We start from the raw sequence: 16,590 nt of genomic DNA on the forward strand, positions 1-16,590 counted from the left end.
TGAAAATGGTGTTTTTCCTCCAGAATCGCAAGAAGTTGTTGATTATTTTGAGGGTACATGGATTGGTGTGCCTAACTAGACGACATCTTCGTCGACCACCAAAGTATTCCCATGAAATGTGGAACGTACACCAGCTTGTTCTTGAAGGATTACCAAGAACGAATAATTCTGTTGAAGGGTGGCATAGAGGATTTGAGGAAAAAGTCGCTGCTTATCATCCCAACATTTGGAAATTTATCAATGGCATTAATAAAGAACAAAGTATTAAAGAAATGCACATTGAACAATATTTAAGTGGAAGTGATATGGGCAACAAAAAAAAGAAGTATCACGATTGTGATGAACGAATTAAAAGGCTTTTAGTGCATATGATGAACTGGGTGACATTGTTAATTATCTAAGAGGTATAGCGCATAATATTTCTTATTAATAATTTACATACTGTGTTGTAAATATTACAGTTTCTTAGTAATTAATTATCCCAACGTGACTGATTCTGAAGATTGCATAAACATTCATTTTGAATTTTTGCAGTGTACTATGACATAATGTTATTATTAGTTTAGTTTAGTTTAAAATTAACCAATTGTTATATTGTTCAAATAATGGATTTTTTGACTATTTTTGTGATACATGTAACTATTAAAACACATAATCTACCTATTAAATTACATATTTCCATACATGTGTTTTTTTTTTTATTTCTGTACTATTCCCTAACAGTTCATAGAATTCCAAAAATATGCTAATCATAGGCAGAAAAATAAATAAAAAATAACTTTTTTATGATTTGTCCAAACACATCTCATTGCTTCTAGACAGTAAAATGTGATAAACTGACGCGGCGGTAAATTACTGGTGGTAAATTGTTTATGCGATAAACTGACGCGGCGGTAAATTGCTGGCGATCAATTTTCCGGACCCCATGCTTAATCAACAGTATGTTCATTATGATTAATTAAGTCTTTTGTAGATTTGCTTTATCATGCTGTAAATGTTATTGTTATTTAATGTTTTCCATATTAAAGCTTAAATCAGTCAGAACTTTCTATTCAACCTACATGTAGTGTAATTTTAATGTGTCATAATATTATATCAAAAAAAATAATATTAAAAACAGGGTGTGCTTTTTCTCCAAAAGTAATAGCTGATAATTTTCATAAAATATAATTATTTATGAAGGTATGTCGCGAATTAAAATTTCAACGTTCTGATAGACGAGATTACTCTTTCAGGGATGGTTTAAGCCGAAAACGACAAAGATTACGATCAGTGGGAAGGATGAGAGAGAACAATGAATTGTTTGGACAGTATCCATATTGCAGAGAAGGTCATAATCAATCTCAAGAATCTGAACCGCTTCCTGTAAAGCCTAAAGATCCATATGAATTTAATGATGAGTTTGATGAAGAAAGTCCTTCTTCTGGTGCTGGTTTCAGGGCCAGAATTGATGTTTTTGTAAAGGTATTAAAAGAATTTTGAAACATTTTATTAAATCTTATTATTTTTAAATCGAAACATCAAACTTCTGCCTCTATTTCATCCTGATGATTATGTTGTATCTTGAGCTAAAGGTAAAACTCATTTATTAGCATATATGTTTCCTCTAATTCTCATATTGATGATTTTGACATATCACCCTCTATTACACTGAACACGTTCCACTCATTATCTCCCTTGTTGTCCAGAAAAGAGAAAGATTATCAGAATCTGGATTAATCTTGATTCCAAGAACAAGACAAGTGGAGAAATGCTGCATGGAATGGCATTTCTTCATTTGTTCTTAAACCTTGTGCTCTTGGATTAGCTCTGGTTTATATCACTTTCTTAGTTTTATATTCTGGTATTTTTCCTTATGAACGGAAATGAGATCATATTCAGCCAATTCCTAAGGAGGGTGACAAATCACTTACAGTTATTCTTACTTATAATTATTCCTAATTGCATTTATCTCTTTCCACACTAATGTTGAAATCCAAAATATTCCAACTCTTGCACCATCTTGAAATTTGATTAACAGTTACTAATATGAATTCTGTCAATGCTTATCCACTGGTGATATCTTGGCTGATGTTCCTCACCTGTGGACATATTCCATGGAAAAGTTTAGAGAAACTCAATCAATTTTTCTCAACATTTGGAGAGGTCTGGATTCAATTTCTGTTGATAACTGGAGGAATTTCTGAAGTCCTCTTCATTAAAGTCTGTAGTTAGTTGATCCTTGGTGGAGGGATAAGGTCAATCCCCATGAGTTATTCTTGTATTTTCCATATGGCATTCAAATCACCCTGTGACTATGCATTTCTACAAGCATATGAGAGGCATTAGAAAAGCTCATGTCCTCAGTATAAGGGGTTTATTTAAGGAGTCTTTTCAACATGGTCTCCTTTGAAGTCAATACACTTTTGCTACAGTTTCTGCAATGTTATTGATTCCAACTAAAGAAAATTTTCTCTTGGGTCTCCAGAAATGCATCCACTGCAGCAATGACATCACTATTCATGGGAAAATGGATGTCAGCCAGGTATTTTTTAAATTAGGAAATAGGCCAAGTCTGATGTCAGATCCAGTGAATATGGGGGATGGTCCAAGATTTCATAGCTGCACTCGTGCAGTACAACTGTGGCAATAACAGATTTGTGAGCAGGCACTTTGTCCTGGTGGACCAAGACTCCTTTGCATAGTTTTCCTCAGCATTTGTCTTTGATGTTGTCATTCAAATGCCTCTCAAATTCTGCATAATATGCACCTGTGATTGTGTAGTCTTTATGAAGGTACTCCATTAGCAACATTCCATCAGCATCCCAAAAAACTGATGTCATCACCTTACCAGCAGAAGGAATGGACTTGGTTTTCTTTGGAGGGGAGAAGAGCTGTTTCTCTACTGTTTGGACTGCTCCTTTGTCGCTGCCCGAAAATGATGGACCCACATCTCATACATAGTCACAAACCTTACAAGGAAATTTGTTGTATCTGCTTGAAAATTATGCAAATTTTCACTTTACTTGGTGACTCTTGTGTGTTTTTGATCGGCTGTCACTAACTTTGTAACCCATCATCCTGACACCTCTTTTCATTGTACAAACCTCTGTTAACTCATCTGAATGTGTGTATCATGTTCAGATGCCAGCAGACAATGTACTGAACTGTCATTCATTGATTGCTCATTACCAGAACAAGCACACTGTCAACAGCTTCTGATGGATGTCACAGGTGTTCCACAGTGTGAGTTATCTTCCAGGCTCTCCTGCCCTTGTTTAAATTTTGTGCCCACTTCTTAACCATGGAGTAGTACTTGGCATCCTCCTACAATGTTGTAACCATGTCCCCATAAATTATCTTTGGCACTAGTACCTTCTTTCCTAAATATTGGATGACTGTACAGTGACTGATTGTGTCCATCTTCCTTCATTTACACAGCTTTGTTGACTTCAGGGCTTGTAATTAAAAAAATGCATTACCTAAACTGCATGAAACTTAAGTCGGTAGGTTACTTTGGTAGTGTTATACATAAGTACAGAAATTTTTAACACTGTACCACTACCATTTCATATTCAAGCCACAAACTTTTCAACCCTCCCATAGTATACATATACTAGCAACAGCTATGGAGCTGTTAAAATAACACAGTACAGCCAGTTCTGCTATAACGTGCATTTTCGCAACACAAATTTGCTCTAATGTGACTGATATATTAAGGAACAATGCAAGTATAATGTGATTTTTGTGTTGGCTCATGCACGATTTCATCTGCAAGTTACATCAGGTGAATGCAAAACAGTGCATCAAGCTGAACGTAGCAACCTGCTCAGCAATACATACAAGTTTACGAAGCTTAAAAAATGTCAAACATCAAATGTGTGACAGCTATACTTCCCATTTACTGTAGTTGTATTGGTAGTAGTAGTAGTAGTGGCATGTGATGGAAGAAAGCAAGTGTATGAGCTTATGCAGCATCAGCCAAAAAAAAAAAAAATCACACCATTCCCTCCAAATGCCTGTCGAGTTCCTCCTTAAATTTATTTAACCTATCAACTTCCACAACAGATGGAAGTTTGTTCCAGCAATTAATCACCTGCTGACTAAAGGCAAATTTCCGCACATCTATTCTACCTCTGTCTTTTCTTAATTTGAATTTATGCCCCCTTAGGTTCGTAATCTGAACAAGTGGAAGGTTCCCATCAGAATTCAGTGTGCTCAATCCAGTCAAGGCCTTATACACCTCAATCAGATCACCACGCAGGGGCCTAGTCTCCAGCCACTGCAATTTGCAGAACTTAAGCCTCTCTTGGTAAGAGGATCCCTTCATTCCCCTCACCAATCTTGTTGCCCTTCTCCTGTACATGCTCAAGCAAATCTACATCCTTCCTAAAATGAGGCCTCCAGACCTGTACGCAGTACTCAAGGCGTGGCCTGACCATTGCCTTATACAGAAGGACAATCACTTCCTTTTCCCTGCTAGCAAAATTCCTATATATCACTGACAAAACCCCATGACCTACTCTGGCAGCCTGTCTGCATTGCTCGGAAAACTTCATATCTGACTGCACAATTACTTCCAGGTCTTTTTCATTTTCTACCACCTTAAGTGTAGTTCCACACAGTTGGTACGTTTCTCTGGGGTTACTTCTACCTATGCAGTATTTTGCATTTGTCAAGGTTATAATTTCAGTTGCCACTTCTTAGCCCATCTGCCCAAATTATCTAGATCCTGTTGCAGTAGCACACTGCCATTACTGTCATTAACAACCCTGCCAACCTTTGTATGATCTGCAAACTTCGACACTAAGCCTGATATACCTTCATCAATATCATTGATAAATATGGTTGGAGACACACTGTCGTCATTCGCTGTATTCACAAGATAACACGTGATATTGTAGGCTGACTCATGTTTTCAGGAGCTCACTTTTTTCTGTTCGAACAGAAATTTTGTAGGCGCGATAACGTGAGCAGAAGAGCACATTTTTGGAGATCACTACCATAAAACAAAAACAATTTGCAGTTCCCGGTTTATTGAGCTTTTCAGTTAGTGCAGTCTAATTATTAACGATTAGTAAACTTGATCTTACTGCATTTGCAATAAAATTTACTCCCAGGGTCTCACATCTGGTGAGTATGGGCTTGGCACACCCAGGGTCTTGAGCTGGGTCATCATTCTTCTCTCTCTTGGTGATTCCTTTCTACTTTTCTCTCTCTGGGTAATTCAGAATTTTTTTTTTTTTTTTTTTTTGCCTGGCGCAGCATAAGCCTCAGGCTTCCTTGCATCATATGGCTAATAATAAGAGCTAGACAGTGGAGCAAGTGGCGCTGTCCCCTGTAAGGCTTCCACAAGAGAAGGGCAAGACCATCCAGCCCCACCAACTGGAAGTGTTTCCTGCACAACTGCGCTAGTGACCACCCAGGAAAGAAGAAAATGCCAACGCATGAAGTGGAGCATTGTAATGAATACGTACATCATGCGAGCATACTATGAAATAACCAGGCTAGAGACCGATATGACAATGTACAGATTGCGACTGCATACCAAGTGGTTGGAACGATACCATGATATTCAGGTCACCGAACAGCGATTAGCAGACCAAAGAAGAACCGTCGTCATGAAGAACGTAATAGCTCCTGCCATCTTGGAAAAAATCAGCAGGATGTCAGTGTTCCGCTACAAAGCACAAAGAATATGGTCAATAGAAGATGAGTGGAAGAAGGTCCTAACAGAATTCGAAGGAATGGACCCCACAAGAACCTACGTGATACCTAAGCAGAGGCCAAATAAAATACTGTGGAGAGTAACAGACCACCTCAGTTGGCAAATAATGCCACATTACCTTGACAACAATGGTGCAACGCTGGAGGCTATCCACACATCCGTATACTGTGCTGCCATAGCAGCCACTAGGATTAATGGAAAAGAAACGAGAGACCAGCAGCAGAAGAACCGAAAACAGAAGGAACCACCAGCTTGGGAAAGAAGACTTCAGTAGAAGATAGAAGAATTAAGTCAAGATAGGTCAGTTGACCCAGTACCAACAGGGTAAAAGAAGTAAGAAATTGATTGGAAAGGTGAAGAGCATCCTCAAGAGAGACAGCGTCCGCAGCAAACATAAGACCAGAAATCAGAGAATAGGAGAATACTTGGACACACTGAAGCAGAACCTCCTCGCACTCAGCAAGAGACTACACCGATACAAAGAGAGCCAGAGGAAAATAAACAACCGAATCTTCGATGAGGACCAAAGAGCCTTCTACAGGAAACTGGGTGAACATGAGAAAGCAGGAAACGGACCACCCGAGAAGAAGACGATCGAAGAGTTCTGGGGAAATATCTGGAGCAGTGAAGTAAGACATAACAGCTGAGCACCCTGGATAAAAGTAGAACAGAAGAAAACGAAGGACATATAAGAGATGAGAGAGAGTGATTTGAGAAGTATTAGTAAAACAGTCGATCAGGAACATCCACAACTGGCGAACCCCGGGAATTGATAACATCCACAACTACTCGTACAAGAAGCTCACCTGCACACACAAGCACCTAGCAGAGCAGTTCACTCTAATGATAAGGCACCCGGAGACAATCCCGAAGTTTCTCACTGAAGGAGTCACATATCTGAAGCCTAAAGATGAAGATACAAGAAACCTATCGAAATACAGGCCAATCACATGCCTCCCAACGATGTACAAGATCTTGACCAGCTGCATAACTAAGATGTCAGACCACTTAGAGAGTCAGAACATAATGGCCGAAGAGCAGAAAGGATGAAAGCGGAGGAGCAAAGGATGCAAGGAGCAATTAACCATGGATGCCGCAGTTATGGAGCAAGCCTTCAAGAAGCACCGCAACCTATACACGGCCTACATAGATTACCACAAGGCCTTCGTCTCCGTACCTCATAGCTGGCTAATAGAGACCATGAAGATCTACAAGGTCAATCCGATAGTGACAAACTTCCTAGGGGCAGCAATGGCAAAATGGAGTACTACCATTAAGGTCGAGAACATCACAACCAGGCCAATCCTCATTAAAAGAGGAATCGTTCAGGGAGATGCTCTGAGCCCACTATGGTTCTGTCTAGCACTCAACCCATTATCCACCATGCTCAATGGCAGCAAGTATGGATATAACCTCAAAGAGGGAAGAAAGAACCTGTACGCCCTCACCCACGTGATGTACATGGATGGCATCAAGCTCTATGTGGCAACCGAGAAGCAACTCCAGCAACTACTCCGGATTACCGAAGAATTCAGCAAGAACATCAGGATGGAATTTGGTCTAGAAAAATGCAAGACCCACACACTGCACCAGGGAAAATTAGTTGGCCGAAACTACCAGCTGCTGACTGGTAAAGAGATTGAAGCTATGACAGAAAGAGAGACCTACAAATACCTAGGGATGATGCAGGCTGAGCAGTTAGAACACAAGGAAATCAAGAAGTGCCTGACCGAAAAATATCATCAGAGACTAAGAAGCCTGCTGAAAGCAAAATTGAATGGAGGGAATTACAGTTAAAGCCATAAACACCTATGCAGCTCCAGTACTAACATACACATTCGGGGTCACAGATTGGACTAACACCGAGCTAGAAGATATCATGCGAAAGACAAGGACAATGATGACTAAGAGTCGCCAACACCATCCGAAGTCAGCAGTGGAGAGAATAACAATACTTCGGCAAGAGGGAGGAAGGGGCTTGATAGACCTGATAGAACAACAGAAAACAGTAATAATTAACCCGAAGGATTACTTCGAGAACAACACAGCACCACTTCACCAGGCCATAAGGAAGATAGATAAGTGGTATATCCCACTCAACCTAAGCGAGGAAACCCTTCCCGCCCAGATGGTAAAAGAAACGAAGTTAGAAAGATGGGCAAAGAAGACACTCCATGGCAGACACTACAGTGACCTCCATCAAGATCCCATCGATAACATTGCTTCCAATGCATGGCTCACAAGTGGGATGCTCTTCCCCGAGACTGAAGGATTCATGCTGGCCATCCAAGACCAGGTAATCAACACCAGAAACTATAGAAAATACATCGCAAAGGAACCCAAAATGTCAGATGACACATGTCGACGATGCCACCTGGCCTCAGAAACAATCTAACACATCACTGCAGGGTGCAGGATGATCACCCAGACTTAGTACACTCATAAACACGACCAGGTAGCCAGGATAATACATCAGAAGCTAGCAAGGAAATACCAGTTGACCAAAGAAAGTGTACTGTACTACAAGTACGAACCCCAGGCAGTACTAGAGACCCGAACCTACAAGCTGTACTGGGACCATGCGTAATAATGGATAAGACCATCCCGCACGACAGACCGGACATAACCCTTGTGGACAAGATGGAAAAGGCTACCTACCTGATTGACATTATGGTGCCAAACACTAGCAATGTCCAGAAAACCCAAGAGGAAAAAATTAGGAAGTACACGAACCTGAGACATGAGATCAAGGAGATGTGGCATATGCAAGAAGTATCAACCATCCCAATCACTGTGTCAACCACTGGTATGGTACCAAAGACTCTACATAGCAGCCTAGCAGCAATAGGTCTCCCAGAGAACACCTACAAAGAACTCCAGAAAGTCGCAATCCTGAACACCTGTAGGATAGTCAGAGATTTCCGCGACTGACAGTAACAGCATGGAATCCCCCAATCAGGGAGAAATAATATATAAGAGCAACAATAATAATATTGATAGCTGGAAATCTGTGGGTTTTTATGTTATTATGGTGAAATGTGTTTTTCCCTCCATGAAATCTTCAATCATATAAAAAACATAAATTTTCAGAATCTGCTCTTCTATATATCTTCGTAAACTTGTCTCACATGTGCAGTTTGTGCTTCCCATGTTCATTGTTATTGATTACTTATCTTTTTACATTTTACGTTTTAAATTTTATAATGCAAAAAAAATAAATAAAATGTCAGTTAACAGAAATATCAATTCAGAAAACTTCATATCGTGTTTAAGATGTTTAAACCTGTGTTAGCAATTTTATTGGGTTTCTACCTTTTTTTAAGTGTTTTACTTATTAGACTGAACATTTTTATTTTTTTTAGTGTTCTGCCCCATCCCTATTTTTCCCCATAAGTCCTGTTGTTTGTAATGTGTGATATACCATAATGCGGAGATTTTTAGGAATGCACGTAATGCGTTATAGCAGAACTGACTGTATGTCTTCATTAATTTGATATCAGATTACAGGCAACTCTCAGTTTACGAATGAGTTCCGTTCCAAGACATTCGTTATACATTTTGTTCGGTATGTGTATCTTGCTTTCCTGAGCTTTGATGATTCGTATCGTATAAATTAGCAGCCATTTTAAAGCATTAAAACTATGTACTAAACATCGAATGATCTATACAATATGTTTTTATTATAATGTATGTATTCGTTATGGTTTATTGTATACGATACGTAATGTAAAATGAAATAAAAAAGAATAAAAAAACAAGATATCGTACTTGTTAATTTTAATTAAAAACATGAAAGAGTTACAAAATAGAAATAAAGAAAATGAATACTAACATAATATATGTACTCTACATACATATGTATTCAACTTTTATTCTTCAGTATCTTCATCAGAGTTCAGTATTGTAATTAGATGCTTTTTTTTTTTTTTTTTTTTTTTCCCTTCAAAAATCTCACTGTAGCATGCTAGGCAGTCATAAATACCTCTTTTCACTTTTGCAATTCTTTCCATATTTGTGTCTTCTTCTTCAATGATTGTCAACTCCTCAGAAATTGATTTAAAATTTGCAGCCATTTTCTGCCTTCTAAATGTTCTGGGAGGCTGTGGAATATCAGGTTCTTCTGTTACTTCAGAATTTAGATGTCTCTATTTCAGTTATTTCATTAGTTGTTAATTCCTTAAAATGCGAGTCCAAAAGCTCTCTCACATCAATCACATCAAGGTCGAAGTCCATTTTATTGCCCAGTTCAACAATTTCCTGATAATTATTGTAATAAATACATTTTTTAAAAGTTTATTTATTTGAATCTTACAATTACATTCACTATACATTTGGCATTTCATTTTATAAGGAACTCTATCTATTGGTGACTTTAAGGGATTTTGAATGATTGTGATGTTTGTTATAGCAAATGTTCATAATTCAATTGTTTGTAAACCGAGAGTTGCCTATATTCAAAATTTTATAATTCAAAATTTATTCAATATTTTATATGCATTTTAGTATGGATTATTTGAAATACATCTACAATTAAATTCAGAGTCTAAATTGGATCCCATGAATAACTTATCTGAATCAAAAAGACTATTGAAACCAACTACCAGCAAACATTATTATGATGAAATTGAATGCAGCTGTAACAAAAATTTGCTGTTGTCCTGCATATAATACCGTTATACTGTGTATGGCACCTTTAAATTTTATATTTCTGTTCACTTCCCAAAGAATTCCATGCAAAATCACAGAAAATTCATGTAACTGTACTCACATTATGATTGCATGTATAATACATTTGTTTTCACTGCTGAAAAAAAGTAAAAATACAGTGCTTGCTAATGATACAAAGCATTTTCTCAATGCAGGTGCTGTGCATCTTTAAGTCATTCCATTCACATGTCCAATTTGGAAGTGAATGACAATGAATGTGCTTCAGAGAAAAAAAATACTTTTGCCTTGGAGGATTTTAAAAAAATTATCTATTCTTCTTAAGGAATTCACAGTGAGGTATCTGAAATCTTTTTCAGTTTATCACATATGATAAAAAATTTGCTGAGTTTTGTTTTTGCCACCATAATAGTCGTGCAGCTCAGCGTATAAGAGCTGTGCATTAAAATAAGTGCAGTTTTGTGTATTGTGCATAATTGTATATACCTTAAAGAAAGAATGTATATTTTGAGACATTATTTGCTGTTTAGTGTCACTCGTTATTTGAAATCCATGTAAAAAAAAGAGTGACATTTCTCTCTTCTGCATTGTCCTTCATTCTTTAAACCCATAACATTAAGCTAACCACTGTAGCTAATTACAGCTATGTGAGCTGGCCGTAAACCCTTTGTAAGTCAGCAGCTATTTTGATATTACTTTAGAGCAGCTGAGAGCAAAAAAGAGAGAGAATGCCTATTTTGTTTCTATTGCTAGAAAAATGTACATTTGATTGCAGTGCAAAATTTTACTTTTGTTATTTGGAATTAAGTCTGTGTTTTTTTTTTTTTTTTTTTTTGAGTGCATAAATAAAGTAACTATTTACAGATTAGGTTAATCATGAAGCTGCTTTGGGATTTTTTTTTCTCACTTCAGCCCTGAAATGGCTTCCACAGTCTGGGCACTAGATAGTCCATCTTACTGAACCTATTGGTAACTCTCTGGGAGGCTTCCGGGTCAGTTAGTGTATAATCTCGCTGCCCCTACGCTCCCAGATAGTGACTGGAGGGAGTTTGAGTAGTGTGTATACAGAGGGGGAGGGAGGTAATTGTTGAGTCCCCGTTATGTCAGAGAGCTGGGTATGTTCTTGGCATGTGTACACCCTATCCAAAAATTTCATTATTTTATACGTCTCCTCCCTCCACCTTTTCTTATCATTGAATTCATCATGAATAGTCAAACTAGTAAAAAAATTTATCTGCAAAAAGATCTACCGCTTTCATTTCACATATATACCTGGTTTCAGTTTCAATCTCAGTGATGTCCCTATCTGCAATCCCAGCTTACTTTATCCAGCAAAATCGCAATTATCAGCTGATTCAGCCACTGCTCATCTCAGTTGTCTTAATTATTTGCTGTATAATTCCTTTCTCTTCAAAGATGGTACTTGTGCATATGCCCTGATATTCCTTGTCAAAGATTTAGTAATTTGGAATCCCCTCTTTTTGGTCTTCTCTGGCTTAAAATTTCTCTATCCCATTCTGTCAAATTCGTCTGTTGCTTATATCATTCTCCCAACCCCACTAATCACTTGGAACTCTTTGACTTCCTTTCTTTAAAGTTAACTTTCTTCAACTTTCCTAACAGCAAGGTAATTTTCATTGGTGATTTAAATGTTCACAACTGCAGCTGGCTTCCAATTTCTAGTCACACAGACCCAGCTGGTTGAGATACTGATCCTTTTTTCAATTACTAATGACCATGCACAGATTGTTCATTTACTTACTAGAATACTAGACAATTCTGACCATGCAGACAACACTTGTGATCTTTTTCTTACAAAAACCCTTCCAAATACACAGCCAAGGTGAGTAGTTCTCTATGCACCCAGATCATAACTTGCTGATGGTCTCTTTTCCACTGAGCCTTTCTTTTGTGACCATTCTCAATCTCATACTGTTTGGCATTACAAGAATGCAAAATTAGATGATCTGCGAGATTTGTATTATTTTTTCCCTTGGTTGGATTACTGATTTAAATCTTCTGATGTTAATATTTGCTCAAATTGTGCCAGTGAAGTAATTCTTCTGGGTTTAAATCCTTTATTCCGCACTCCACCTTAAAATCTATACCTTGGTTTTCCTGTAAATGTGCTAAGGCTGTTCAAGATAAGAATATTGCATATCACAATTGGTTTTCATCCAAATCTCCAGGAATATTTGGATGCAAGTGAATGTGCCAAAGCTTGCAACAGTTGTTAAGCAGTTATTAATTAGCTCAAACTAGAATTTGAACAGGCTAAGAGTAAAATATTTGCTTCTTGTCCAAATGTTAGTTGAGCATTCTGGTCTCTTGCCAAAGCTGTTGGCTGCAACTTTTGCCCATCCACCTCTGTTAAAACCTGATGGTTCTTTTGCCACCTCAGCTAAAGATAAAGCTGACCTGCTAGGTTCCTACTTCTTGACATTATCTAAGGATTCATAAGGACTGCCTTATGAATACTTTTTTACAAGTTTTTTTCATTATTGTCCTGAATTTGCATCTTTAATTCCACATCTTTCCTCTAAATCAGTCTGAATGCATTGGTTATTCAACACAGTCCAGCTCCACACTCATCAAATTAATCTTTCTTCTTCATATATCTCTTCTGCCTCAAACTTATATCTCTTCTGCCTCAAACTTTTGGAATGGTCTTTCTTATATATCTTGAAAATTATTATTACATATGCTAATTTCCAAAACTTGGCAACAGCAGATTATTTCCATTGAGTTATTCTGGCATTTCAGCCTGCGTAACATGCAAATATGCTCATGAATGCACACTTGTAGAGATGTAGTACACAGTGACCCATATAAGCTCTCACATATGATAAAATAATTGATAAACTGTAAAAAACTCCTGTCATTCAACCAACCAAACAATAACTATCTTATAAACAGTAAGAAAGTTAGATTGATTTACTCATAATAAACAGGTTTCTGAAGAAGAACATTGGGAAACATTGCACTAAAAATGAGTGCAGTCTCAAAGCTCCTCATGCCACTATTGATCAATTATAATTCTTAATGAGAGAAAGGGAGAAATTATAAGTTGCAGATGTCAGTTGAATTTCTAACTACTCTTGTAGTTAGAAATTCAACAAACAGTTTACTTTATTGTGAAATGCATGCTAACGTATAAGAGAGCATTTCAAGAAATATTCATTGTTAAAAGATATTTTAATCTATTAGAGAAAAATTTAGTGAACCAATATGCAAATGTTGTCCCACTTTAGTGACTAATTGATGGGCACAGTTGAGTCTCTAAAGATGAAGAATGTTTCATATTCGTTTGCAGAAATTTTCTCTAATAGATAACGGTATCTTTCAGGCAATATCCTTCAGAGTTTATTCTTCCATAATATGATATAATATACATGCAGATTTGTATATATGATATTGAAAATGAGCATTTTCAACTTCTTCTCAGAGTTACTTTATGTGCATAGATAACTTAATTTGTGGTTTATGTTGTACTTTTGTGTCAGGAAGAAGAAAAGCCTAGCCCTCCGCTTCCAGCAACCCCAGATTCTCAGGCAATCTCAACACCTCAGAGTCAGGCACCTCCAACACCTACTCAACAGGAACCTCAAAAACAAAATACTCCATTAAATGACCAAACCTGTGTGGCATCTCCTCCAACTCCTAGGAACCAAGGGTCTAGCTTTACAAGGGAAGAAGATTTGCAGGTTACTTACCGGGACTTGGAAAATATCTTTGAGACATCTTCATCTGATGAAAGTGGAGATGACCAAGTAATTATCATTTATTTATTTATTTTTTTTTTGCATGGCTAGCTAAATGTTCTGTAAATGTGTATAATGCACTGTAAAAGTTTTTATGATAGACTAGAGATGTTAAAAACTTGCCTCTTTAAACATTTCTTGTACAGAACAGGGGTTTATCAACTTTTAAATGCTGTGCTTCTATATCTGCATGAAAGCAGTGGCACTTTACTTGTCTATGTTGTGTGAAATTCTGAAATGTGAGTGTTTTACAGAGATGGAAAAAAAATTTTTAAATCTTAAAATGCCCATAGTTCTGGCAGTTAATTTATCAATGAACCTTTTTTTAATGGTTTGTGCAGTACATTAAACTGTTATATTCATTATAGCAGCTTTATATTTGTAAAATTTATTATTATTTTGTACACACACTGGCCAAAAACATATGAACCTTTGTATTAAGCCAGTCATAGACAGAATAAATGCAAATAGATGCAATGAAAACTGAAGTGGAGTGGTGTTGTGCTGCCTTTTGAGTATAAAGACTGCACAGTCTGTTTGACTGCAGTAATCTGAAGCCAGAATGGAGAAAACACATGATCTATCAGATTTTGAAAAGGGCCTTACTGTGTGTGCATGTTTAGTAAGAGCCACGATTCAAGAAATGAAAGACATAACTGGGTTCTTGAAAACCTCCATCTTAAAGGTTTTTATTGACTGGAAAGCAAGCGATTCTTCCAGATCTCAAAGACGTAAATAATACTCTAAGGAGGACTGTATGGAAAAATATAATATCTGAATTCAACCAAGCCCAGAACTACCCTATTTCAGCCCACACCATGTGCAAGGAATTGAAGAAATTGGATATGTCAGTCACCTGACTATTTGGAAGCTACTTGTTTCAGAGTAAGCTAGAAAAATCCACTTGCGGCAGTGAAAAGAATGTTGATTGGACAGTGGAAGACAGTCATGTGGTTAATACACTTTGTTTGGCACTGATGGTAGGCAGAGAGTATGGTGAGAACTTCATGAAGTGATGGACCTGCTTACCCTAAGACAGCCCAAGCATTTCGAGGTGATATCATGGTATGGAGAATGTTTTGTTGGCATGGACTGCGTCTGTTCATACTAGTTGAAGGTAAAATTACATCCAGGGAGTGCCTGAATTTTGTATCAATCTACTACACCCTGCAATATTACACTTTTATCCAGAAGGTTATGGCCTCTTTATGGATGAAAATGCAACATACCAGAATTGTGCAAGAATGGTTTGGAGAACATGACACTGATTTCTACCATCTTCCCGGCCCCCATATTCATCTGATCTCAATCCTATTGAGATGTATGGGATATGCCAGAGAGAGAGAGAGAGAGAGAGAGAGCTATTTGGCAAACAAATAGCTCTCTCCGGCACACACATCTCTCTGTTGCAGCTATGTCATATTTTTCTAGAAGAATGATTACAGTTAGACCAAAATGCACTAAAGCACCTTATAAAATCCATGCCATGCTGCATACTTGCTGTTATTCGAAACAAAGGCAGCCTATTTTGATACTGAATAAAGGTTTGTATTATTTTTGCCCAGTGTGTACAATTTCATTATCTAAATGGTCAGAAATGCTGGTTTTCACAATAACACCCTTTAGAATCTTAACATCACATATACCTGTTGGACATATGGGCACTTGTATATGTGATGAGCAAACCTCCCTCTAATGCTGCTGGCCTTTCAGATTAGCATCACTAGGATCCATTGCCCATATTTTGGTTCCATAATTACATTACGGGAATCCATTGCGTGCAGCCATGTGCTACGACCCATGGAAACTCAGAAAGGGGGATCCTGGTGGGTGAGGAGCCTAGCCCTAGTATACCACTTTGGTCCCTGCTTCAACTATATGGAGTGTCTTGGGATCAATCAGCAGGTGGTTCTTACTGCATTCAATAGGTCTCCTTCTCAGGACTTATTGGAAATGTGGGTATGATGCTCTACTTGGTGTTCCATTTGCACATGCAGTACACGATGATTTAGGGCGCCTCCGTAGCTGGCCGACCGGGCTAGCCGAGTGGGTAAAGTACCTGCTCGGCGACCCAAAGGTCGCGGGTTCGATTCCCGCCTCGGGCTTGGATCAAAGTACTGCAAAAAACCTTGGGAGGTGCAATATGGCCACAGAAGCCGATGCGCCAACAACTACCAAATCAAATCAAATCAAGCGCCTCCGTAGCCAGGTGGGCAGGAGCAGCAGTGCGTAGCACACACTTCTTGATTAGACTGGGGTTCGAGCCCATGACCACCAAATACGGAGGATGTGGAAAGGTCAGGGAATGACCACCGCATATCCCCGGAGCAATATGGACTTAGTTGCTAATGCTCCTAAAAACCAAATAACAAACAAACAACATGATGATTTGTGTGTGGGCATATCTTCATAGGGCTTTGTGATGGGTGAGATACTTGGGGCATCTGAACTTATTTT

General features: G+C 38.0%; 1 protein-coding gene across 1 annotated transcript in view; it reads left to right on the forward strand.

Annotated features, from left to right (window-relative positions):
* skd (mediator complex subunit skuld) overlaps positions 1–16,590 on the forward strand; it is a 505,637-nt gene that overhangs the window by 215,694 nt on the left and 273,353 nt on the right. The window contains exons 10-11 of the mRNA XM_090376037.1: positions 1,236–1,464; positions 13,876–14,142. Of these exons, the coding sequence (XP_090232163.1) occupies positions 1,236–1,464; positions 13,876–14,142 (496 nt within the window). The remainder of the gene's footprint in view (positions 1–1,235; positions 1,465–13,875; positions 14,143–16,590) is intronic.

This window comes from Mastigoproctus giganteus, chromosome 1 (assembly GCF_048544385.1).
Source record: "Mastigoproctus giganteus isolate SK-2022 chromosome 1, ASM4854438v1, whole genome shotgun sequence".
NCBI classification, from domain to species: Eukaryota; Metazoa; Arthropoda; class Arachnida; order Uropygi; family Thelyphonidae; genus Mastigoproctus; species Mastigoproctus giganteus.